The following is a 26,934-nucleotide window of genomic DNA, read 5'->3' as shown; positions in this document are numbered from 1 at the left end:
CTGATGATACAGCGCTGGTGGCTGATTCATGTGAGAAACTGCAGAAGCTGGTGACTGAGTTTGGAAAAGTGTGTGAAGAAGAAAGTTAAGAGTAAATGTGAATAAGAGCAAGGTTATTAGGTACAGTAGGGTTGAGGGTCAAGTCAATTGGGAGGTGAGTTTGAATGGAGAAAAACTGGAGGAAGTGAAGTGTTTTAGATATCTGGGAGTGGATCTGGCAGCGGATGGAACCATGGAAGCGGAAGTGGATCATAGGGTGGGGGAGGGGGCGAAAATCCTGGGAGCCTTGAAGAATGTGTGGAAGTCGAGAACATTATCTCGGAAAGCAAAAATGGGTATGTTTGAAGGAATAGTGGTTCCAACAATGTTGTATGGTTGCGAGGCGTGGGCTATGGATAGAGTTGTGCGCAGGAGGATGGATGTGCTGGAAATGAGATGTTTTGAGGACAATGTGTGGTGTGAGGTGGTTTGATCGAGTGAGTAACGTAAGGGTAAGAGAGATGTGTGGAAATAAAAAGAGCGTGGTTGAGAGAGCAGAAGAGGGTGTTTTGAAGTGGTTTGGGCACATGGAGAGGATGAGTGAGGAAAGATTGACCAAGAGGATATATGTGTCGGAGGTGGAGGGAACAAGGAGAAGAGGGAGACCAAATTGGAGGTGGAAAGATGGAGTGAAAAAGATTTTGTGTGATCGGGGCCTGAACATGCAGGAGGGTGAAAGGAGGGCAAGGAATAGAGTGAATTGGAGCGATGTGGTATACCGGGGTTGACGTGCTGTCAGTGGATTGAAGCAAGGCATGTGAAGCGTCTGGGGTAAACCATGGAAAGCTGTGTAGGTATGTATATTTGCGTGTGTGGACGTATGTATATACATGTGTATGGGGGGGGGGGGTTGGGCCATTTCTTTCGTCTGTTTCCTTGCGCTACCTCGCAAACGCGGGAGACAGCGACAAAGTATAATAAAAAAAAATAAAATAATATATATATATATATATATATATATATATATATATATATATATATATATATATATATATATATATATATATATATATATATATATATATAAGGGAAATGTAACGGTAAGAGACATGTGTGGAAATAAAAAGAGCGTGGTTGAGAGAGCAGAAGAGGTTGTTTTGATATGGTTTGGGCACATGGAGAGAATGAGTGAGGAAAGATTGACCAAGAGGATTTAAGTGTCGGAGGTGGAGGGAACGAGGAAAAGTGGGAGACCAAATTGGAGGTGGAAAGTTGGAGTGAAAAAGATTTTGAGTGATCGGGGCCTGAACATGCAGGAGGGTGAAAGGCAGGCAAGGAATAGAGTGAATTGGATCGATGTGGTATACCGGGGTTGACGTGCTGGCAGTGGATTGAATCAGGGCATTTGAAGTCTCTGGTGTAGACCATGGAAAGCTGTGTGGGGCCTGGATGTGGAAAGGGAGCTGTGGTTTCGGGCATTATTGCATGACAGCTAGAGGATGAGTGTGAACGAATGAGGCCTTTGTTGTCTTTTCCTAGCGCTACCCCGCACACATGAGGGGGGAGGGGATAGTATTCCATGTGTGGTGAGGTGGCGATGGGAATGAATAAAGGCAGACAGTGTGAATTGTGTGCATGGGTATATATGTACGTGTCTGTGTGTGTATAAATATGTGTACATTGTGATGTATAGGTATGTATATTTGCGTGTGTGGACGTGTCTGTATATACATGCGTATGGGGGTGGGTTGGGCCATTTCTTTCGTCTATTTCCTTGCGCTACCTCGCAAACGCGGGAGACAGCGACAAAGCAAAATAATAAATAGATAAATATATATATATATATATATATATATATATATATATATATATATATATATATATATATATATATATATATATATATATATTTCTTTTTTTCATACTATTCGCCATTTCCCGCGTCAGCGAGGTAGCGTTAAGAACACAGGACTGGGCCTTTGAGGGAATATCCTCACCTGGCCCCCTTCTCTTTTCCTTCTTTTGGAAAATTAAAAAAAAAAGAGGGGATGATTTCCAGCCACCCGCTCCCTTCCCTTTTAGTCGCCTTCTACGACACGCAGGGAATACGTGGGAAGTATTCTTTATCCCCTATCCCCAGATATATATATATATATATATATATATATATATATATATATATATATATATATATATATATATATATATATATATATATTTATGATCTCTGATCACTCCATATATGTACATATATGGAGTGATCAGAGAGATGGAAGTAAGCCTTAGGAAAGTGGGTGGAGATATGGAGTGTGGTGGTGATGTATTATGGGCAGGGGCAAGTCTGTTTCCAGATGATATTGTGTTGTTTTCTTAAAGTGAAAAGCGAAGAGGAGTTACAGAAGGTTATACGAGTCTTGTGTGATGTGTGTAAGAATAGGCCCTCAAATGTGAATGTAAGTAAAAGTAAAGTAATGGTATTTGAAAGGAAACAGAGAAACAGACTTTGAAAGTTAAAGAAGAAAGTATCCTATGTCGTGTTAGCGATGTGGTGCCGAGAAGTGAGAGAATTCAAGTATTAAGGAGCTCTCTTGGGTAAGTTTGGTAATACAGAAGGAGAGAGAAGAAGAGCAGCGCACAGTAGAAGAGTCACTGGGTTTCTAAATAGAATAATGAAGGCTAGAGGTGTTAACTATGGAAGTGACGACAAGATTAAGGGACAACATCAACCACCCAACCCTGACCCATGCAGCCGAAACATGGACATGGAATGAGTCGGAGATGTAAAAAATCCAGGCTGTGGAAATGAGTTATTTAAGAGGAGCACGTGGCATAATCAGATGGAATGAAGAAAAAAATTAGGGGGTGTATGAGAGATATGTTATGGCGGGAATGCAAAGGGAGTGTTAGAGTAGGTGAAGCATAATACTTCAGGGAGGTTGGGCACGTGGAAAGAATGCAAGATTGGGAGTTTACAAAGAGAGTGTGTGATATGCAATGAAAGGGGCTGGAGTGAGAGGAAGACCTCCTGTGGCATGGGCTGATATAGTGGAAGAGCACTATAGGGAGAGATATGGTGGAAGGATGCGTGGAATGGTGTATACGAGAGAGGCATGTGAGGACAGGGATAAGTAGAGACTTTTACCTTGGCAACCCCTTGATGGGCGTTCCTGGATGGAACGGGCATCAGAGGTATAGGGAGATAGATAGACAGATCATTGGCTCATTTACTAAGTGAGTTGGCTGCAGTAAAATTTACTCACCAATTTAATGTGTAATCCGAACAGGTAACGATGGTGTCCTCATACAAGCCATCGAAGGTGAGGGACAACGTGAGGGAAGTGGTGCTCCCAGATATTGACATTCATGATTTTATGCCCAATATGTTCACTGGTAATAAGATGACCGGACCATTGACACTGATGTTTAATGCACCATTGCTCTGCTCTGATGCCCTGGAAAAGGAGGAAATGCAGAGCTTAATGGAGGAGGATTTTGATGTCATCATTCTTTCCATATTTTTCTCCGATTGCTTCTTATCTGTAGCCCACAAAATGAAAGTGAGTAGAGCAGTGTTTTATGTCTAATGATTCTCTTTTTCTCCTTTTATATCGTGTATGAGAAATACTAAAGTTAGTCTCAGCTTGAAAACAAAACAAAACAAAAAATCATGTAGTATTTGTTCATTGTGTGTTCAGGAATCTATACCCTTCTATCCATGTATTATGATAGTTTCAACTATCCTAGTACTGTAAAAAGGGTGACTACTCAAAGAAGCCCTAATTAAAGAAAAGTACAGTGTGCACTCTGCAAGTGTATACTAATAGTGATGGTGTGTGACAGGTGCCTCTCATACACATTTGTCCTGGAGGATTATTTGGACCTCTCACATCAATGGTGGCGAACCCCAGCTTCCCATCATTTGTTGGAGCTCCAATATTCGACTTCTCGCCACCTTTGACTTTCACCCAGCGAGCAATCAACACCTTTTTCAGCACTGTCGCGGACATATATTTTGACAATTTTCATTTGCCAAGGTATTATATCTTATATATTGGTTTTGTTTATGGAAGTAAGGGCATTTAAAACATATAACTTTTGAATTAATAATTTTCCTCTCCACCTTATGTAAATGATCTGTTGTAAGTGAAAAGTAGACATAATTTATTTCAAATGTATTTTTTCTGATAAAGATTACTTAAGACAACAAAGCTTGGAGTTCTGTATTAAATATAGGCTGCTCTCTGGGTCTGGTAGAACTAACAGCACGGGGAGTTTCATGTATGGGCTCTTCATGCGCGACTATTGGATGACATCCTGAGAATGGAGTGTTAACAAAACCATAGACAAGATGGTAGATTTTGTGCTGTTTGTGGGTGGACAAATCAGTCAGATTGAGTAATGGGAAAGAGCTTCTTTTGAATTCCAAAAGCAGTCGAACATGAGAATGCAGATACAAAAGAATTAGTAAAGAAACGAAGGGAAAAATGGATATCATTGCTTATCACATCAGATTCTAACTTGTCAGTGCCTCACAGCCAAGTTGATTCTGATCATTTCCTTTCTGGTAAGTCTTTTTGTCTTGGATATTGCTTACTCTTACTGAAATATTACTATAAAGCTACAGCCTAGGCATTACCTATTAGGCCTAGTATTAACAGTATTTGTCTTTTTTTTTTTTAGAAGTACCTCAAGTTTACAAGATGTGCCTAGTCGTTGACTCAGACCCTTAAAGATTCTTGAACTACCAGTAATAAAGTGATATTGTTAACACCCTTAAGCAAACATGTTATTGATTTTATAGATATTGAACAATGATATCTTTTATATAAGGTTAACTTGCTCTTTATGAAGTTCAAAATGCAGACTGGGCATTGTCACTGATACTAGGTCATGAGAAAGTGGATATACTTTTTGATGAATGCTACAAATGCCAGCAGCACAGAAGAAACTCAAATTGTAGTGTAAGAATATACGTTGCCGAATGATGATGAAGATGGCAGAGTAACCTTATGATTTAAAGTTTGTAATCTCCACGGATAGTTTATCTTTTTTTAAGGGAATAAAGATATATACCTCCTGTTGTGGAGGTTTTCAAAAAAGAGGAGGCACTGTTGGGGAGAAGAGAATGGTGAGAATAAGCGAGCTTGGAAAAGAGACTTATGTAAAGAAATACTGGGAGAGATTGAGTGTAGAATGGTAAAAGGTGAGAGCAAATGAAGGGAGGGGAGGAGGTGAGGAATGGGATGTATTTAGGAAAGCAGTGATGACACGTGCAAAAGATACATGTGGCATGAGAAAGGTGGGAGATGGGCAGACTAGAGAGAGTGATGAGTGGTTGGGCTAGATAAGTAATGTTATTAGTGCAAAAGAAAACAGAGGTACTACTTACAAAGAAGTAGTGCAAATGATTGGGTGTTTTATAAGAGAAAGTGGCAGGAGGTCAAGATGAAGGTGCAAGGGTTGAAAAGAGGAAAATGAGAGTTGGGGTGAGAAAGTATCATTAAACTCTAGGGAGAATAAAAGGATGTTTTGGTTGGAGGTAAATAACATGCGAAAGACAAAGAGAACAAATGGATACATCGGTGAAGGAGACAAGGGGAAAGTGATGATAGGTTGTGATGGAGTGAGGTGGAGATGGAGTGAGTGTTTCAAAGGATTGTTGAATTTCTTTGATGATAGAGTGGAAGATGTAGGATGTTTTGGTCGGGGTGACGTGCAAAGTGAGAGAGTCAAGAGGAGTGGATGGGAGAAGAGAGTAGTGAAAGCCTTGTGGCTGATGAAATCCGGCAAGGCTGCGGGTTTGGATGGTACTGCCGTCGAATTTATTAAGAAAGGAGGTGACTGTGTTGTTCATTATTTGGTAAGGGTATTCAGTATAAGTATGGATCACGGTGAAGTGCCTGAGGATTGGCGGAGTGAATGTATAGTGCCACTGTACAAAGGCAAAGGGGATAAAGTCGAGTGTTCAAACTACAGGGGCATACGCGTTTGTTGAGTATACCTCGAAAATTGTATGAGAAGGTAATGATTCAGAGGGTAAAGACATGTACAGTGCATTAGACTGGGAAGAAGCAGTGCGGTTTCAGAAGTGTTAAAGAATGTGTGGATCAGATTTTTTTGAAGACTGTGTCTGAGAAATACTTAGAAAGCAGATGAATTTTTGTCACATTTATGGATCTGGAGAAGGCATATGATAGGGTTGATAGAGATACTCTGTCTTAAGAATATATGATATGGAAGGTAAGCTTCTAAAAGCAGTGAGAAGTTTTTATGAAGAGTGTAACACATGTGTACGAGTAGGAAGAGAGGAGAGTGATTATTTCCCAGAGAAGGTCGGTCTGAGGCAGGGGTGTGAGATGTCACCATGGTTATTTGATTTGTTTAGGGATGGGGTGGTTAGGGACGTAACTGGAAGAGTTCTAGAGAGAGGGGCGAATGCAATTTGTTGGGGATGAGAGGGGCTGGCAAGTGAGTCAATTGTTGTTCGCAGATAATACAACCCTGGTGGCTGATCCGAGTGAGAAACTGCAAACATTGGTGACTGATTGTGGAAAGTTTGAAAGGAGAAAGTTCAGAGTAAATGTGAATAAGAGCAAGGCTATTAAGTTCAGCAGAGGTGATTGACAAGTTACTTGGGATGTAAGTTTTAGATATCTGGGAGAAAACTTGGCAGTAAATGTAATCATGGAAGCGGAAGCGAGTCATAAGGTGAGGGAGGGGGCGAAGGTTCTGGGAGCGATGAAGAATGTTTCACGTCCCTGAACTGATAGGAATTGTGTATACATACATATATATATATATATATATATATATATATATATATATATATATATATATATATATATATATATATATATATATATATATATATATATATATATTTATTTATCTATTTTGCTTTGTCGCTGTCTCCCGCGTAAACGAGGTAGTGGAAGGAAACAGACGAAAGAATGGCACAACCCACCCACATACACATGTATATACATACACGTCCACACACGCAAATATACATACCTATACATCTTAATGTATACATATATATACACACACAGACATATACATATATACGCATGTACATAATTCATACTGTCTGCCTTTATTCTTACCCATCGCCACCCCGCCACACATGGAATAACAACCCCCTCCCCCCTCATGTGTGCGAGGTAAGGCTAGGAAACGACAACAAAGGCCACATTCGTTCACATTCAGACTCTAGCTGTCATGTCATAATGCACCGAAACCACAGCTCCCTTTCCACATCCAGGCCCCACAGAACTTTCCATGGTTTACCCCAGGCGCTTCACATGCCCTGGTTCAATCCATTGACAGCACGTCGACCCTGTTATACCAAATCGTTCCAACTCACTCTATTCCTTGTAAGCCATTCACCCTCCTCAATGTTCAGGCCCCGATCACTCAAAATCTTTTTCACTCCATCTTTCCACCTAAAATTTGGTCTCCCACTTCTCCTCGTTCCCTCCACCTCTGACACATATATCTCTCCATGTGCCCAAACCATTTTAAAACACCCTCTTCTGCTCTCTCAACCACACTCTTTTTATTACCACACATCTCTCTTACCCTATTGTTACCTACTCGATCAAACCACCTCACACCACATATTGTCCTCAAACATCTCATTTCCAGAACATCCACCCTCCTGCGCACAACTCCATCCATATCCCACGCCTCGCAACCATACAACATTGTTGGAACCACTATTCCTTCAAACATACCCATTTTTGCTTTCCGAGATAATGTTCTCGACTTCCACACATTCTTCAAGGCTCCAAGAATTTTCGCCCCCTCCCATATCCTATGATTTACTTCCGCTTCCATGGTTCCAACCGCTGCCAAATCCACTCCCAGATATCTAAAACGCTTCACTTCCTCCAGTTTTTCTCCATTCAAACTTACCTCCCAATTGACTTGACCCTCAACCCTATTGTACCTAATAACCTTACTCTTATCCACATTTACTCTCAACTTTCTTCTTTCACACACTTTACCAAACTCAGTCACCAGCTTCTGCAGTTTCTCATATGAATCAGCCACCAGCGCTGTATCATCAGCGAACAACTGACACTTCCCAAGCTCTCTCATCCACAACAGACTGCATACTTGCCCCTCTTCCAAAACTCTTGCATTCACCTCCCTAACAACCCCATCCATAAACAAATTAAACAACCATGGAGACATCACACACCCCTGCCGCAAACCTACATTCACTGAGAACCAATCACTTTCCTCTCTTCCTACACGTACACATGCCTTACATCCTCGATAAAAACTTTTCACTGCTTCTAACAACTTGCCTCCCACACCATATATTCTTAATACCTTCCACAGAGGATGTCTATCAACTCTATCATATGCCTTCTCCAAATCCATAAATGATACATACAAATTCATTTGCTTTTCTGAGGGTCAAGTCAATTGGGAGGTAAGTTTGAATGGAGAAAAACTGGAGGAAGTGAAGCGTTTTAGATATCTGGGAGTGGATTTGGCAGCGGTTGGAACCATGGAAGCGGAAGTAAATCATAGGATATGGGAGGGGGCGAAAATTCTTGGAGCCTTGAAGAATGTGTGGAAGTCGAGAACATTATCTCGGAAAGCAAAAATGGGTATGTTTGAAGGAATAGTGGTTCCAACAGTGTTGTATGGCTGCGAGGCGTGGGCTACGGATAGAGTTGTGCGCAGGAGGGTGGATGTGCTGGAAATGAGATGTTTGAGGACAATATGTGGTGTGAGGTGGTTTGATCGAGTAAGTAATGTAAGGGTAAGACAGATGTGTGGAAATAAAAAGAGCGTGGTTGAGAGAGCAGCAGAGGGTGTTTTGAAATAGTTTGGGCACATGGAGAGAATGAGTGAGGAAAGATTGACAAAGAGGATATATGTGTCGGAGGTGGAGGGAACGAGGAGAAGTGGGAGACCAAATTGGAGGTGGAAAGATGGAGTGAAAAAGATTTTGAGTGATCGGGGCCTGAACATGCAGGAGGGTGAAAGGCGGGCAAGGAATAGAGTGAATTGGATCGATGTGGTATACCGGGGTCGACGTGGTGTCATTGGATTGAATCAGGGCATGTGAAGCGTCTGGGGCAAACCATGGAAAGTTCTGTGTGGTCTGGATGTGGAAAGGGAGCTATGGTTTCGGGCATTATTGCATGACACCTAGAGACTGAGTGTGAGCGAATGCGGCTTTTGTTGTATTTTCCTGGCGCTACCTCGCGCACATGAAGGGGGAGGGGGATGTTATTCCGTGTGTGGCGGGGTGGCGTTGGGGGTGAGTAAGGGCAGACAGTGTGAATTGTGTGCATGTTTGTATATGTGTGTGTCTGTGTACACATATATATATATACACACACAGACATATACATATATACACATGCACACAATTCACACTGTCTGCCTTTATTCATTCCCATCGCCACCTCGCCACACATGGAATAACATCCCCCTCCCCCCTCATGTGTGTGAGGTAGCTCTAGGAGAAGACAACAAAGGCCCCATTCGTTCACACTCTGTCTCTAGCTGTCATGCAATAATGCCCGAAACCACAGCTCCCTTTCCACATCCTGGCCCCACATAACTTCTATATATATATATATATATATATATATATATATATATATATATATATATTTACTTTGCTTTGTCCCTGTCTCCCGCGTTAGCTAGGTAGCGCAAGGAAACAGACGAAAGAATGGCAGAACGCAACCACATACACATGTATATACATACACGTCCACACACGCACATATACATACCTATACATCTCAAGGTATATATATATATATATATATATATATATATATATATATATATATATATATATATATATATATATATGTATATATATATACACACAGAGTTATACATATATACACATGTACAGAATTCATACTGTCTGCCTTTATTCATTCCCATTGCCACCCCGCCACACAGGAAATAACAACCCCCTCCCCCTCATGTGCGCGAAGTAGCGCTAGGAAAAGACAACAAAGGTCACACTCGTTCACACTTAGTCTCTAGCTGTCATGTAATAATGCACCGAAACCACAGCTCCCTTTCCACATCCAGGCTCCACAGAACTTTCCATGGTTTACCCCAGACGCTTCACATGCCCTGATTCAATCCAATGACACCACGTCGACCCCGGTATACCACATCGTTCCAACTCACTCTATTCCTTGCACGCCTTTCACCCTCCTGTATGTTCAGGCCCCGATCACTCAAAATCTTTTTTACTCCATCTTTCCACCTCCAATTTGATCTCCCACTTCTACTCGTTCCCTCCACCTCTGACACATATAACCTCTTGGTCAATCTTTCCTCACTCATTCTGTCCATGTGACTTACTCGATCAAACCACCTCGCACCACATTTTGTCCTCAAACATCTCATATCAACCCTCCTGCGCACAACTCTATCCATAGCCCACACCTCACAGCCATATAACATTGTTGGAACCACTATTCCTTCAAACATACCGATTTTTGCTTTCCGCGATAATGTTCTCGACTTCCACACATTCTTCAACGCTCCTAGGACTTTCGCCCCCTCTTCAGGCCTATGATTCACTTCCGCTTCCATGGTTCCATCCACTGCCAAATCCACTCCCAGATATCTAAAATACATCACTTCCTCCAGTTTTCTCCATTCAAACCTACCTCCCAATTGAGTGGTCACTCAACCGTACTGTACCTAATAACCTTGCTCTTATTTCCATTTTCTCTCAGTCTCAAACTCAGTCACCAGCTTCTGCAGTTTCTCACATGAATCAGCGCTGTATCATCAGCGAACAACAACTGACTCACTTCCCAAGCTCTCTCATCCACAACAGACTGCATACTTGCCCCTCTTTCCAAAACTCTTGCATTCACCTGTCTAACAACACAATCCATAAACAAATTAAACAACCATGGAGACATCACACACTCCTGCTGCAAACCTACATTCACTGAGAACCAATCACTTTCCTCTCTTCCCAAACGTGCACATGCCTTACATCTTCGATAAAAAATCTTTTCAATGCTTCTATCAACTTGCCTCCCACACCATATATTCTTAATTCCTTCCACAGAGCATCTTTATCAACTTTATCATATGCCTTCTCCAGATCCATAAATGCTACATACAAATCCATTTGCTTTTCTGAGTATTTCTCACATACATTCTTCTAAGCAAGCACCTGATCCACACATCCTCTACCACTTCTGAAACCACACTGTTCTTCCCCAATCTGATGCTCTGTACATGCCTTCACCCTCTCAATCAATACCCTCCCATATAATTTCCTAGGAATACTCAACAAACTTATACCTCTTTAATTTGAGCACTCACTTTTATTCCCTTTGCCTTTGTACAATGGTACTATGCAAGCATTCGGCCAATCCTCAGGCACCTCATCATGAATCATACTTTCATTAAATAACCTTACCAACCAGTCAACAATACAGTCACCCCTTTTTTGATAAATTCCACTGCAATACCATCCAAACCCGCTGTCTTGCCGGCTTTCATCTTCCGCAAAGCTTTTACTACCTCTTCTCTTTTCACCAAATCATTCTCCCTAACCCTCTCACTTTGCACTCCACCTCGACCAAAACACCCTATATCTGCCACTCTATCATCAAACACATTCAACAAACCTTCAAAATACTCACTCCATCTCCTTCTCACATCACCACTACTTGTTACCACCTTCCCATTAACTTCCTTCACTGAAGTTCCCATTTGTTCCCTTGTCTTACGCACTTTATTTACCTCCTTCTAAAACATGTTTTTATTCTCCCTAAGATTTAATGAAACTCTCTCGCCCTAACTCTCATTTGCCCTCTTTTTCACCTCTTGCACCTTTCTCTTGACATCCTGCCTCTTTCCTTTATACAGCTCCCAGTCATTTGCATTATTTCCCTGCAAAAATCGTCCAAATGCCTCTCTCTTCTCTTTCACTAATAATCTTACTTCTTCATCCCACCACTCACTACCCTTTTTAATCTGCCCATCTTCCACGCTTCTCATGCAACAAGCGTCTTTTGCGCGAGCCATCACTGCTTCCCTAAATACATCCCATTCCTCCCCCTTTTTTTCCCTTACGTCCTTTGTTCTCACCTTTTTCCATTCTGTACTCAGTCTCTCCTGGTACTTCCTCACAAAAGTCTCCTTCCCAAGCTCACTTAATTCCCCACTCTTTTCACCCCCAACATTCTCTCTTCTTTTCTGAAAACCTCTACAAATCTTCACTTTCGCCTCCACAAGATAATGATCAGACATCCCTCCAGTTGAACCTCTCAGCACATTAACATCCAAAAGTTCTCTTTTTCGCGTGCCTATCAATTAGCACGTAATCCAATAACGCCCTCTGGCCATCTCTCTTACTTACATACGTATACTTATGTATATCTCTTTTATTAAGCCAGGTATTCCCAATCACTAATCCTTTTTCAGCACATAAATCTTCAAGCTCTTCACCATTCCCATTTACAACTCTGAACACCCCGTGTACACCAATCATTCCCTCAACTGCCACATTTCTCACCTTTGCATTCCAATCACCCATCACGATAACCCTCTCTCGTGCATCAAAACTACTAACACACTCATTCAGCTGCTCCTAAAACACTTGCCTCTCGTGATCTTTCTTCTCATGCCCAGGTGCATATGCACCAATAATTACCCATCTCTCTCCATCCACTTTCAGTTTTACCCGTATCAATCTAGAATTTACTTTCTTACACTCTATCACATACTCCCACAACTCCAGTTTCAGGAGTAGTGCTACTCATTCCCTTGCTCTTGTCCTCTCACTAACCCATGACTTTACTCCCAAGACATTCCCAAACCACTCTTCCCCTTTACCCTTGAGCTTCGTTTCACTCAGAGCCAAAACATCCAGGTTCCTTTCCTCAAACATACTACCTATCTCTCCTTTTTTCTCATCTTGGTTACATCCACACACATTTAGACACCCCAATATGAACCTTCGAGGAGGATGGGCACTCCCCGCGTGACTCCTTCTTCTGTTTCCCCTTTTAGAAAGTTAAAATACAAGGAGGAGAGGGTTTCCAGCCCCCTGCTCCCGTCCCCTTTAGTCGCCTTCTACGACACGTGAGGAATGCGTGGGAAGTATTCTTTCACCCCAATCCATATATTTATATATATGATTAAAAAGGGTATTGAGTGGTGGGATGAAGATGTAGAGTTGTTAGTGAAAGAGAAAAGATAGGCGTTCGAACAATACTTCCAAGAAAGGAGTGGAAATGACTGGGAAATTAATAAAAGAAAGCGGCAGGATGTCAAGAAGAAGGTGCAAGGGTTGAAAAAAGAGCAAATGAGAGCTGGGGTGAGAGAGTATCATTAAACTTTAAGGAGAATCAAAGATGTTTTGGAAGGAGGTGAATAACGTGCCTAAGATAAGAGACCAAATGAGAACATCGGTGAAGGGGACAAGGGGAAAGTAATAACAGGTACTGATGAAGCGAGAAGGAGATGGAGCGAGTATCTTTAAGGTTTGTTGATTGTGTTTGACGATAGAGTGGCAGATATAGGGTGTTTTGGTCGGTGTGGTGTGCGAAGCGAGAGAGTCAGAGAGAATGGTTTGTTTAAGAGAGAAGAGGTGGAAGCTTTGCGGGTGATGAAATCCAGCAAGGCAGCAGGACTGAATGGTATTGCAGTTGGATTTACTAAGAAAGGGGGTGACTTTGTTGTTGAGTGGTTGGTAAGGATATTCACTGTATGTATGGATCATGGTAAAGTGCATAGTGCTATTGTACAAAGGGATAGGGGATATAGGTGAGTGTTCACAGAGGCATAGGTTTGTTGAATATTCCTGAGAAATTATGTGGGAAGGTATTGATTAAGAGGGTGAAGGCATGTACAGAGAACCAGACTAGGGAAGAGCAGTGTGGTTTCAGAAGTGGTAGAGAACATGTGGATCAGGTGTTTGCTTTGAAAAATGTATGTGAGAAATCTTAGATAGGGTTAATAGAGATGCTTTATGGAAGGTCTTAAGAGTATATGGTATGGGAGGTAGCCTGATAGAAGCAGTGAAAATTTTTCATCAAGAATGTAAGGCATGTGTACGAGTAGGAAGTGAGGAGAGTGATTGGTTCCCAGTGAATGTCGGTTTGCGGCAGAGGTGTGTGATGTCCCCATGGTTGTTTAAGTTGTTTATTGATGGGATGGTTAGGGAGGTAAATGCTAGAGTTTTGGAGAGATGGTCGAGTATGTCGTATGTTGGGATGAGAAGGCCTGGGAAGTGAGTCAGTTGTTCGCTGTTGATATAGCTCTGGCGGCTCATTCGTGGGAGAAACTGCAGAAGTTGGTGACTGAGTTTGGAAAATGTTTGAAAGGAGAAAGTTGAGAGTAAATGTGAATAAGAGCAAAGTGATTAGATTCAGTAAGGTTGAGAGACAAGTCAATTGGGATGTAAGTTTGAATGGAGAAAAGCTGGAGGAAGTGAAGTGTTATTGAAATCTGGGAGTGGACTTAGTAGCGGATGGAACAATGGAAGCGGAAGTGAGTCACAGGATGGGGAAAGGGCAAAGGTTCTGGGAGCGATGAAGAAAGCGTGGAAGGAGAGGTTGTTATCTCGGAGAGCAAGAATGTGGTTCCAACAATATTTTATAGTTGCGAGGCATGAGCTTTGGATCGGGTTTTACGGAGGAGGGTGGATGTGTTGGAAATGAGATGTTTGAGGGCAATATGTGGTGTGAGTGGTTTGATCGAGTAAGTAATAATAGGGTAAGAGAGATGTGTGGAAATAAAAAGAGTGTGGTTGAGAGAGCAGAAGAGGGTGTGTTGAAATGGTTTGGTCATATGAAGAGAATGAGTGTGGAAAGACTGACAAAGAGGATGTATGTGTCAGAGATGAATGGAACGAGGCGAAGTGGGAGACCAAATGGAGGTGGAAGGATGGAGTGAAAAAAGATTTTGAGCGATCGGGGCCTGAACATACAAGAGGGTGAGAGGGGTGCAGGGAATAGAGTATATTGGATCGATGTGGTATACTGGGGTTGACGTGCTGTCAATGGACTGGACCAGGGCATGTGAAACGTCTGGGGTAAACCATGGAAAGGTCTGTGGGCCTGGATGTGGATAGGCAGATGTGGTTTCGATGTATTACACATGACAGCTAGAGATTGAGTATGAACGAAAGTGGCCTTTTTTGTCTGTTTTCCTGGCGCTACCTCGCTGAAGCAGGGGGTAGTGATGCTGTTTCCTGTGGGACGGGGTAGCGACAGGAATGAATGAAGGCTAGCAAGTATGATTATGCATACACACACACACACACACACACACACACACACACACACACACACACACACACACACACACACATATATATATATATATATATATATATATATATATATATATATATATATATATATATATATATATATATATATATATATATATTCTTTCTTTCATACTGTTCGCCATTTTCCGCATTAGCGAGGTAGCGTTAAGAACAGAGGACTGGGCCTTTGAGGGAATATCCTCACCTGGCCCCTTTCTCTGTTCCTGCTTTTGGAAAATTAAAAAAAAAAAGATGAGAGGGGAGGATTTCCAGCCCCCCGCTCCCTTCCCTTTTAGTCGCCTTCTACGACACGCAGGGAATACGTGGGAAGTATTCTTTCTCCCCTATCCCCAGGGATAATATGTATATATATATATATATATATATATATATATATATATATATATATATATATATATATATACGAACAAAGTGTATATGAACGCGCATATATATAGCATTAGTGGTACGATGACTCAGTTACCCGTAGCATCTCATATAACATGAAAAATATAGTATAGGGAGCTTCACAGTTGGGTAGACAAAAAAAAAAAAATAAAAGTGTAGATATAAAACAACTGCTCGAAAGAAACTATACACCACCCTGAGTGTTTGGGGTGCAAACTTTGTAATGTTATGTGGGGGTTTGGCAAGATTAAGTAGATATGTGTATGCCCAATATGTTCTTTGTTATTGCAGGGTTGAACTGTGGTGTTTTGAAATTGGAAACAGGGGAACGAATAACATTTAGAAAGAGATAACGACAGAAACTGCATTTTAGCACCGTTGAATTTTAGTAGGTTACTATTATCCCCATTCCAATGTGCTGCACAATTCTGAGTTAAGAGAGAAAAATACTCATTTTGAGGAATAGCATTGGTGTTTGGTAAAGGAAGATAGTGAGATGTGTGTAGAGTAATCAGCATAAGAGTGAATTATCTAACAGGTATGGCCTTTCATTTGAAAAGGTTTGCCAGATCCTCAAAATATCTTGGATTCTTTCCTCTTATATCTTGGCTTCACTTAGGACTTTTGTTCATGATTGCATCCTTCATCATTGAAGATTATAAAAGATAATAAGATATATGGAAAAGTACTTAAGTAATGAGTGGTAGAAGAATAGAATACGTTAGATGAATAACTGAATATCATAGAAATAGAAGAGAAGTCTGAAAAATTGCTTTATAGTACAAAAGACGGTGTCTCATTAACGTCCTGCACAAATATGTAATTTGGCTCCCACAGACACTAAGGTTCAAGCTATTATACAAGTTTTCCTAGAGCCTTTGAGAATCCCTTACACAAACACAAATTAACATGCATACATTAATCAAATCTACCCATCAAATAAACACATGTACATCACAAAAACAGTTAATTATGAAAGAAGTCCAATCATGCAATGGCTTTTGTTCATTACTGATTTAAGGTGTTATGAAATAAACAAACTGATCTTAGTATATTCTTCCCAGAATGGAGGCTGAGTGTCGACTTCGTGGTCTTTGTCCTGATGATATGCCAAGCCTGTCAGAATTACGATACAATACCAGCATTTTGATAGTGAACAGGTATGTGTTGATATTTATTTGTTGATAGGTATGTGTTAGTATTTCAGTGTTGGTCAACATGACAATTGCAAAAAATGCCAAATTTTTAACTCAAAAATTATAATGATCTTAAAATTGCTTATGACAGTCAAATCTAGTGTGATATGGTTAGTGAAATGACATGAACGTAGCTTAAAAACTTCATTAAAACTTTCTAAGCATTGGAAGGCGCATATGTGCCAATGTGTAGTATGCAGTCTTTTCCTAATATGAAGCCAAGGTGCTGAATGATGAAACGAAACACCTGTTGTCGAAGAAAGTAGCTCATGAGAAACTTAAAGAAACCATAATCAACATCATAGAATGAATTCTGTAGATTTGCACAGAAGAAACAAGAAACGTGCTAGACTTAGTACATATCAGTATGCAGATTATATTGCTGCAAATATCAAAAGAAACTTAAAGGAATTATATATATACGTTAGATGCAAGAGAGCCATTGCCGTCAATTGGTTCATAAATTACAGGAAACAGTGATTTGGGTCAAGACGACAAAGGCACGGAGAAAATCTTATATGATCTTTTTTTTGTATCTGTATATACGACTGAAGACAAAACATGTCCCAAATCCACTTTCACTGATGATGGAAATGAACATTTTGAACAATACTGACATGAGAGTTGAAGACATACTACCAGCTATAAATGGAATGAAAGTTAGTGAAATGGCAGGCCTTGATAACTTGTACTCAAGGATAATGAAAGCAGTGAAAAATGAAATAAAGTTGAGCCCTCAACTCCTCTATTCGATAAGTTGCTTTAGGAGAAGTTCCGAAGAAATGAAAGTTTACCAGTGTAACACTGATATTCCCAAAAGGTAATATGCCACTACCTTGCGATTATCATCCACTTATCCTCACGTCAATAGTTGGAAAACTTGTGGAAATCATCGTTCGAAATAATGTTTAGAAAGCCACCACTTACTAAATGATTCTCAACAAGGTTTTCAACAAAACTGCCCATGTCTTACAGGAGGGAGAGACATGTGAAGGGAGTATGATAGATGAATGAACAACCTAACAGAAAAGATTTTGTTGAATTGAATCAGAATGACTGAGCAACACAAAAGAAGTGTACACAGCACCAAGTCAATATGGCTGAATGACAGTAGAAGGAATATTAACTGCACGTAGCAAATTTTACTCCAAATAGGCTGCGTTAACTTAATGACAGATCTGCAAATTATGAAACCAAGCTGACGGAATAGAAGATGAGGTAGACTCATCGAACATAAGTTAACGGAACATGAAATATGCAAATTCTAAAATCAGTTTCATGGAAAAGAAGTTGAAGCAGACTCATCTTGGTTAGGGTAACTGAAAAACATACGTGCAAATTGAGAATTCTGATGGAATGGAAGTTGAGGTAGACTCATCTCAGCCAGACTGGCTTGGTAACAAATGAAATGTCTGCTAAGCCTAGTCTACTATGTAAATAGAATTAATGAAGCTAAACCAAGTGATAGGGGAGCGAAAGAGAACTAAATTAGAATGACAGTGACATATGACAGAGAGTTAACAAAGCCAGGCAGGACTTAATGAAACAAACACATGAGGGAGGCTGAACAGTCTTTGTTGACAGCAAGTGAGGAAGCGTCCAACTGGGGATGGACTGAGTCGCAAAAAGAGAAGACTTATAATTCCATGTCAACCAATTAAGAAAGTTTGTGTCTTCATTTACGTAAACTGTTGTCTGTTTTAGTATAGTGACGTACAAAGAATTTATAACTTCATCATTCACAGTGCTTCATCATGCTTGCTGGCACCCCCTCCTTTACACTCATGTTCACTCTGCCATCTCCAGCTTCTCTCTCCTTTACAGCTGTCTGTTATTTTCCTTAATTCATTATATCCATGTGCATATAACATTCAGCATCATCTTTCACTGTATTAGCCATTTCTTTAACAGTACTGAATATGTCTTCATTGTTGCCTCTACATTATTCATTAAATCCTACATCTGTGTGGCCCTAGAATTAAACAATGATAAGATAACAATATCAACAACTAACTTTTGGTTCATCACCCTTTTGCAACCATAGTAGGATTTCATATGTATATATTAGATTGTACTTTACCACTCATTCCAATAGTTCTTTCCACATCTATCAAGTTACATTATTTTTCTTCACTTTTTTTCTTTGTACATCTTTGTCAGCACTCGTGATATTTGTCTCCCTCCCGCTTACCGGACATGCTGCTTGCATTTTTTTTAAAGATAAGAGCAGTGAGTACTTTTGCAAAAATATTGTAATATTAAGCATAATTCTTTGAAAATAGATCAATGGAGCAAAACCTGAAAACTTGAAATGGGAGCAGTATCTACCACCTAGCAAGATCTCGCACATTTTTCACATTTTGAGTGCGATGTTTTTTCAAAAGAAAATGACAGAGAAACAACTGTAATCTTCAGAGGATAATGATATATGGCATAGATGAACCACCTTAAATTTCAACAAATGCAGTAAACCAAAAGACGAAGTCTTCAAATACAAGATTTTTTGACTGAAACTTTGGCCCATGTTTCCAAAATGATAAAGCTTGAAGTAACAATATTCTTTTATCATGCAAGAATTCATGAGTTTAATCTGGAAGGAGAAGCTTGAGTATGTATTTAGAAAAAATGCGGTAAATTAAGCCTTGATTTATATAGAAATCAAATGTAGGTACGAAAACTCCTAACAGTACAAATATCAGATGGCTTTTTTGAGAACTTGTCGATAAATAACAATGTTTCTCATTGAATTCTCAGAAGACGCATGAAGCTGACATGACTGGGATATATGTAATTTTCATTATGGGGACTCAAACTAGAAGAAAAAAATATTCGGTTTTAGCATGCCTAAGGGCAAGAAAAATGCTGAGATGTCCTTGATATCCACAGTGTGAGGACAATTGAATACCCTCCTCGTCCACTTATACCTTCTGTGGTGTACGCTGGAGGAAGCCACTGTCGTCCCTCACAGCCACTGCCTCAGGTGAGTTAAGCATTGTATATGGATTCATGACATGCCATTGTGTAATGGCTGATTTTCAATGGTAGGACAATATAAGATTGATAGGATTTTAGAGAAATGATATACCACCACTTTGCTTGTAAAAGTTATTCATGTTTTTAATCCAATTTTCATTGTCTGCCTGTTTCTCTACAGGAAATTTCCTTTCTTCCCATACTGCAGAGAAACCCCTGAAGTCATTGACAAAAAGTCGAGGTCTGATTACTTAATACAAAGACTCCTGTCAGACATATTTCTGTTTTCTGTACTTCCGTTTTACTTTCAGTGCTCTGCATTTTCTCCTAAAGATCTCACTTTGGTGCACTTTTCAGAACATTCTTTCTATGATCAGTTTTTCCACTTAACCTGAGTCATCCCAGAAATTCTCCTTTCACGCTACTGTGAAGCGTCTGTTACCTGTAATTCAAGAAACGAAATCTTCAAACCAACGTATGTCTTCAGTTTCAGTTGCCAACCTTTTAATATCCAAAAAGAATTTGAAAAAATGAAGAATTTGTACAGAGAAAAAAATGATGATAAATGAATAAAATTGCGCACGCCCCAAACTATAGTGATTAACGCACTTGCCACCCAGTGTTTTGTGGCGCTGGTGATTGTTTACTGTCTGTCATGTATTTTCTGCACGATGTTGGATGCTGATCTTGCATCCTTAATCACCATTGTGGACAATGGCCCCTTTCAAGTGTCATCAGCAATTGCCTAACAGCTTTTCAAAACTGTTAATGTCTCGCACAAAGCGCAAGAGGAATGTCTTAAGCTTCGAAAAGATGAAAATATGCAAGAGGAGAGTCTAAGGTAGCACTTATGAAAGGCTTCACCATCAGCATATGACTATTTACAATAAGAACATAAGTGAGGACACTACACGAGGCCTATTGGCCCATGCTAGGTAGGTCCTGAGTCCTCCACCCTACAACCAGCGTCCTGAACCCATAAACACATACAACCTTCGATTAAAGCTATTGACTTCATTTTTTTTTATTTATTATACTTTGTCGCTGTCTCCCGCGTTTGCGAGGTAGCGCAAGGAAACAGACGAAAGAAATGGCCCAACCCACCCCCATACACATGTATATACATACGTCCACACACGCAAATATACATACCTACACAGCTTTCCATGGCTTACCCCAGACGCTTCACATGCCTTGATTCAATCCACTGACAGCACGTCAACCCCGGTATACCACATCGCTCCAATTCACTCTATTCCTTGCCCTCCTTTCACCCTCCTGCATGTTCAGGCCCCGATCACACAAAATCTTTTTCACTCCATCTTTCCAACTCCAATTTGGTCTCCCTCTTCTCCTTGTTCCCTCCACCTCCGACACATATATCCTCTTGGTCAATCTTTCCTCACTCATCCTCTCCATGTGCCCAAACCACTTCAAAACACCCTCTTCTGCTCTCTCAACCACGCTCTTTTTATTTCCACACATCTCTCTTACCCTTACGTTACTCATTCGATCATACCACCTCACACCACACATTGTCCTCAAACATCTCATTTCCAGCACATCCATCCTCCTGCGCACAACTCTATCCATAGCCCACGCCTCGCAACCATACAACATTGTTGGAACCACTATTCCTTCAAACATACCCATTTTTGCTTTCCGAGATAATGTTCTCGACTTCCACACATTCTTCAAGGCCCCCAGAATTTTCGCCCCCTCCCCCACCCTATGATCCACTTCCGCTTCCATGGTTCCATCCGCTGCCAGATCCACTCCCAGATATCTAAAACACTTCACTTCCTCCAGTTTTTCTCCATTCAAACTCACCTCCCAATTGACTTGACCCTCAACCCTACTGTACCTAATAACCTTGCTCTTATTCACATTTACTCTTAACTTTCTTCTTCCACACACTTTACCAAACTCAGTCACCAGCTTCTGCAGTTTCCCACATGAATCAGCCACCAGCGCTGTATCATCAGCGAACAACAACTGACTCACTTCCCAAGCTCTCTCATCCCCAACAGACTTCATACTTGCCCCTCTTTCCAAACCTCTTGCATTTACCTCCCTAACAACCCCATCCATAAACAAATTAAACAACCATGGAGACATCACACACCCCTGCCGCAAACCTACATTCACTGAGAACCAATCACTTTCCTCTCTTCCTACACGTACGCATGCCTTACATCCTCGATAAAAACTTTTCACTGCTTCTAACAACTTTCCTCCCACACCATATATTCTTAATACCTTCCACAGAGCATCTCTATCAACTCTATCATATGCCTTCTCCAGATCCATAAATGCTACATACAAATCCATTTGCTTTTCTAAGTATTTCTCGCATACATTCTTCAAAGCAAACACCTGATCCACACATCCTCTACCACTTCTGAAACCACACTGCTCTTCCCCAATATGATGCTCTGTACATGCCTTCACCCTCTCAATCAATACCCTCCCATATAATTTACCAGGAATACTCAACAAACTTATACCTCTGTAATTTGAGCACTCACTCTTATCCCCTTTGCCTTTGTACAATGGCACTATGCACGCATTCCGCCAATCCTCAGGCACCTCACCATGAGTCATACATACATTAGATAACCTTACCAACCAGTCAACAATACAGTCACCCAATTTATTGATAAATTCCACTGCAATACCATCCACACCCGCTGCCTTGCCGGCTTTCATCTTCCGCAAAGCTTTCACTACCTCTTCTCTGTTTACCAGATCATTTTCCCTAACCCTCTCACTTTGCACACCACCTCGACCAAAACACCCTATATCTGTGTGTATGTGTATATGTATATATATATATATGTATATTATCCCTGGGGATAGGGGTGAAAGAATACTTCCCACGTATTCCTCGCGTGTCGTAGAAAGCGACTAGAGGGGACGGGAGCGGGGGGCCAGAAATCCTCCCCTCCTTGTATTAACTTTCTAAAATGGGAAACAGATGAAGGAGTCACGCGGGGAGTGCTCATCCTCCTCGAAGGCTCAGAGTGGGGTGCCTAAATGTGTGTGGATGTAACCAAGATGTGAAAAAAGGAGAGATAGGTAGTATGTTTGAGGAAAGGAACCTGGATGTTTTGGCTCTGAGTGAAACGAAGCTCAAGGGTAAAGGGGAAGAGTGGTTTGGGAATGTCTGGGGAGTAAAGTCAGGGGTTAGTGAGAGGACAAGAGCAAGGGAAGGAGTAGCAATACTCCTGAAACAGGAGTTGTGGGAGTATGTGATAGAGTGTAAGAAAGTAAATTCTCGATTAATATGGGTAAAACTGAAAGTTGATGGAGAGAGGTGGATGATTATTGGTGCATATGCACCTGGGCATGATTAGAAAGATCAAGAGAGGCAAGTGTTTTGGGAGCAGCTGAATGAGTGTGTTAGTGGTTTTGATGCACGAGACCGGGTTATAGTGATGAGTGATTTGAATGCAAAGGTGAGTAATGTGGCAGTTGAGGGAATAATTGGTATACATGGGATGTTCAATGTTGTAAATGGAAATGGTGAAGAGCTTGTAGATTTATGTGCTGAAAAAGGACTGATGATTGGGAATACCTGGTTTAAAAAGCGAGATATACATAAGTATACTTATGTAAGTAGGAGAGATGGCCAGAGAGTGTTATTGGATTACGTGTTAATTGACAGGCGTGCGAAAGAGAGACTTTTGGATGTTAATGTGCTGAGAGGTGCAACTGGAGGGATGTCTGATCATTATCTTGTGGAGGCTAAGGTGAAGATTTGTATGGGTTTTCAGAAAAGAAGAGTGAATGTTGGGGTGAAGAGGGTGGTGAGAGTAAGTGAGCTTGAGAAGGAGACCTGTGTGAGGAAGTACCAGGAGAGACTGAGTACAGAATGGAAAAAGGTGAGAACAATGGAAGTAAGGGGAGTGGGGGAGGAATGGGATGTATTTAGGGAATCAGTGATGGATTGCGCAAAAGATGCTTGTGGCATGAGAAGAGTGGGAGGTGGGTTGATTAGAAAGGGTAGTGAGTGGTGGGATGAAGAAGTAAGAGTATTAGTGAAAGAGAAGAGAGAGGCATTTGGACGATTTTTGCAGGGGAAAAAATGCAATTGAGTGGGAGATGTATAAAAGAAAGAGACAGGAGGTCAAGAGAAAGGTGCAAGAGGTGAAAAAAAAGGGCAAATGAGAGTTGGGGTGAGAGAGTATCATTAAATTTTAGGGAGAATAAAAAGATGTTCTGGAAGGAGGTAAAGAAAGTGCGTAAGACAAGGGAGCAAATGGGAACTTCAGTGACGGGCGCAAATGGGGAGGTGATAACAAGTAGTGGTGATGTGAGAAGGAGATGGAGTGAGTATTTTGAAGGTTTGTTGAATGTGTTTGATGATTGTCTTCATAGATTCCCAATTAATGATGGGAGGTGCAGGGAAACTAATTACTGTGCATGCTTTTTTTTTATTTTAGGGGGTGTCAGTAAGTGACCTACGCACTACATGTTGATGGTGAAGGAAGTTGTTAACTGAATGAAGGAATGTATGGATACAACAAAAGAAAGATGGTAGATCAGAATGCTGATAGCATAGATAGAAGTAAATAGATAGACAAGGCAGGGCCGATTGTCAACCAGTGCTCTTGAACCACATCCTGTGAAGGGAGTGGGTTCAGGATAGGGCTTTTACTGAGCACACCTCTAGGTCCAGGTGAGTTAGCCCTAACCCCCTAAGAGCACTCGCACTTTCTTGCCACCATGCGCCTCGCCAGTTCCATGTGGCAAATGTCACATGCACGGTGCCTTTGCCGGTAAAATCCTGTACGTCCTGAAGGACTGCCGGGGTGCCGTAATAGCTGAACTTATGTTGGTGTGCAGCTGAAAGTGCGAAATGAACCCCAGAGACTTTTTTGTCCATTATGACAGCCTCTGTGCCTTTAGAAGCCACGATGTCCGGCTTTCTAAAGGACCCCACAATCGGAATGCGAGGCTCACTGGTTACCCCGTACCCTCTTTGCCTCAGCCGACCAGCTAACTGGGCACTGATGTTATCGTGCCTCTTTACACTCCCACCGTAGGTACGTGGGCACGAGCGATATGCCCAAGCGTACCGGGCTTGTGACAGGTGTCACAGAGGCCTTTGATCTCGGGCCAGTCTCTCGTACCCCTGGCGGGTGTGGGTAAGGCGCCAATCCTCACTTGGACGGCCTTCACATAATCAGACCCAGAAAGGAAGCGGTTCCCACTATTTACCCATCTACTAACCTGAGGCACGGTAGTAGATGGAGCGAGACCCGCACTGTCGACGATGCTGATTAGATTAGCCCTCCGTACGCGATGGCGTTCGAGCTTATTACTCGCCTGCCGACCAGCAATACACTTGCTCATCTCTGCAGGCTCCCGGACAGCCGCCTGAATCACCGGCTCGGTTGAGGTGAGCAATTTCTCGAACCTGGCTCGTTTATTTAGCCGGATGGCGTAGACAAAGTCCAGTATACCAAGCCCACCATCTCCTGCCGCCGAGTGGAAGTGAAGGGCACGTCATGGGCTAGACGAAACCAATGGCAAACCACGACTCTCACTTGTCTGTCCATGCGTGCTAGCTGTGTCTTATAGACTTCCCCCAGCACCAAGTTATGCATAAGCTTTGGCACTAGGTGTTCCACGAGCTACGCAATCCGCTGTTGAGGTTGTTGATGGGCTCTGGTGATGTTACGGAGCCCCTCCTCTAGCAGGGCACCGTAGGATTTTCTCCTTCCTCCTGCTCCGACGAGAACGCCGTGGTACTTATAGTCGTCCTCCGCGTTCATGGAGCCAATAGCGCTACCCAAGACTTGGAACGTCCTACCTTTGTTGAAGTACCAAGTCTTGCGCTTGCCGTCGACCTCCATGCTCAGGGACCGACACTTTCCCAGGCTTACTCGAAGTCCACCCCCCGCAAGAGTCTCTGTCATTATGTCAGTTACCTATTGCAAGCCAGTCGGCGTCTTCGCCACCAGAACCAGATCGTCCGCAAATGCCAGTACTGAAACCTTCTGGTCGCCGTATCCAATTCCTACACCAGATTCCTTAACCCTTGCAACTCCCTCGTCAATTGTAAGGTTGAAAAGGATTGGTGATATTGGGTCACCCTGCTTGACCCCACGAGTCATATTTATTTTCTCCGACATCTCGCCGCTGCTTTCAATGTGAGCGAAGGCCCAGTCATACGTCGATATGATATATACCCTGACGAGAGCAAGAATGCCCTTCCGCGACATGGCCCGGCAAGGCTGTCACCCTAACGCAAATAGTTCAAGCCAACATTTAAGACATCCTAATCCCACGATGGAGTTATGGGGCCAGGCCCGAGTGTATCCAGATAAGTGGCAGTCTCCACAACGAAGAAAGCAACGGATTGGGACTGGGGGACCCGCGGAGCGTCTGGGACAGATAAAACCGTGGGATCAACCTCACGTCGGGGAGTGGTAGTTCTTCCTCCTAAGGTCAGCCTCCCCTCCGGTGTACACAAGACATTCACCATAGGAGAGTCAGCACGCACGCGCCTTTGTGCGCGCGGTGCCTCCTCCGGAGCGCTAATCCGAGAGTTGCTTCCTATAGCTGCCGGGACACGCCTCTCATCCGACACACCTCGCTTTCACCGGTTTCCACTACTGTACTTGTCAACTTGTTCCATAAATCTAGTACCCTATTCCCTAGCCAATATTTATCCACATCTAACGTGAATCTATTTTCTTTTTTTTAATTTGAATCCTTTATTTCTTGTCTTATCCGTTGGCGCCATTCTAAGAACTTTATTCATGTTACCTTTATTAATGTCCTTCACCCATTTAAAACTTCAGTCGTATTCCCTCTAGCCCTCCTCCTCTTAAGTGAGAGTAAATGCAGTTTTTAATCTTTCTTCATAAGTGAGATTTCTAATTCTAGGGATCATTTTTCTCACTCGCCTTTGTACTCTTTCTAAACAATCTACAGCAACTGCATAGTATGGAGGCCAAAACTATACCGCATACTCCAACGCAAGATAAAGTTGCAATAATACTCAAGGAGTTCTATTGCTAACAATCCTATTGATGAACCCTAACATCCTATTAGCCTTATTAC

The 26,934-nt window shown here is 41.8% G+C and overlaps 1 protein-coding gene across 1 annotated transcript in view; it reads left to right on the top strand.

Moving 5' to 3' along the window:
* Positions 1–26,934, top strand: part of LOC139754186 (UDP-glycosyltransferase UGT5-like) — a 209,065-nt gene that overhangs the window by 132,818 nt on the left and 49,313 nt on the right. The window contains exons 3-6 of the mRNA XM_071671397.1: positions 3,264–3,536; positions 3,820–4,013; positions 16,756–16,851; positions 19,774–19,867. Of these exons, the coding sequence (XP_071527498.1) occupies positions 3,264–3,536; positions 3,820–4,013; positions 16,756–16,851; positions 19,774–19,867 (657 nt within the window). The remainder of the gene's footprint in view (positions 1–3,263; positions 3,537–3,819; positions 4,014–16,755; positions 16,852–19,773; positions 19,868–26,934) is intronic.

This window comes from Panulirus ornatus, chromosome 16, assembly GCF_036320965.1.
Source record: "Panulirus ornatus isolate Po-2019 chromosome 16, ASM3632096v1, whole genome shotgun sequence".
Lineage (NCBI taxonomy): Eukaryota > Metazoa > Arthropoda > Malacostraca > Decapoda > Palinuridae > Panulirus > Panulirus ornatus.
The sequence above is the reverse complement of the archived record's forward strand: the minus strand, read 5'-3'. Positions and strand labels throughout refer to the sequence as shown.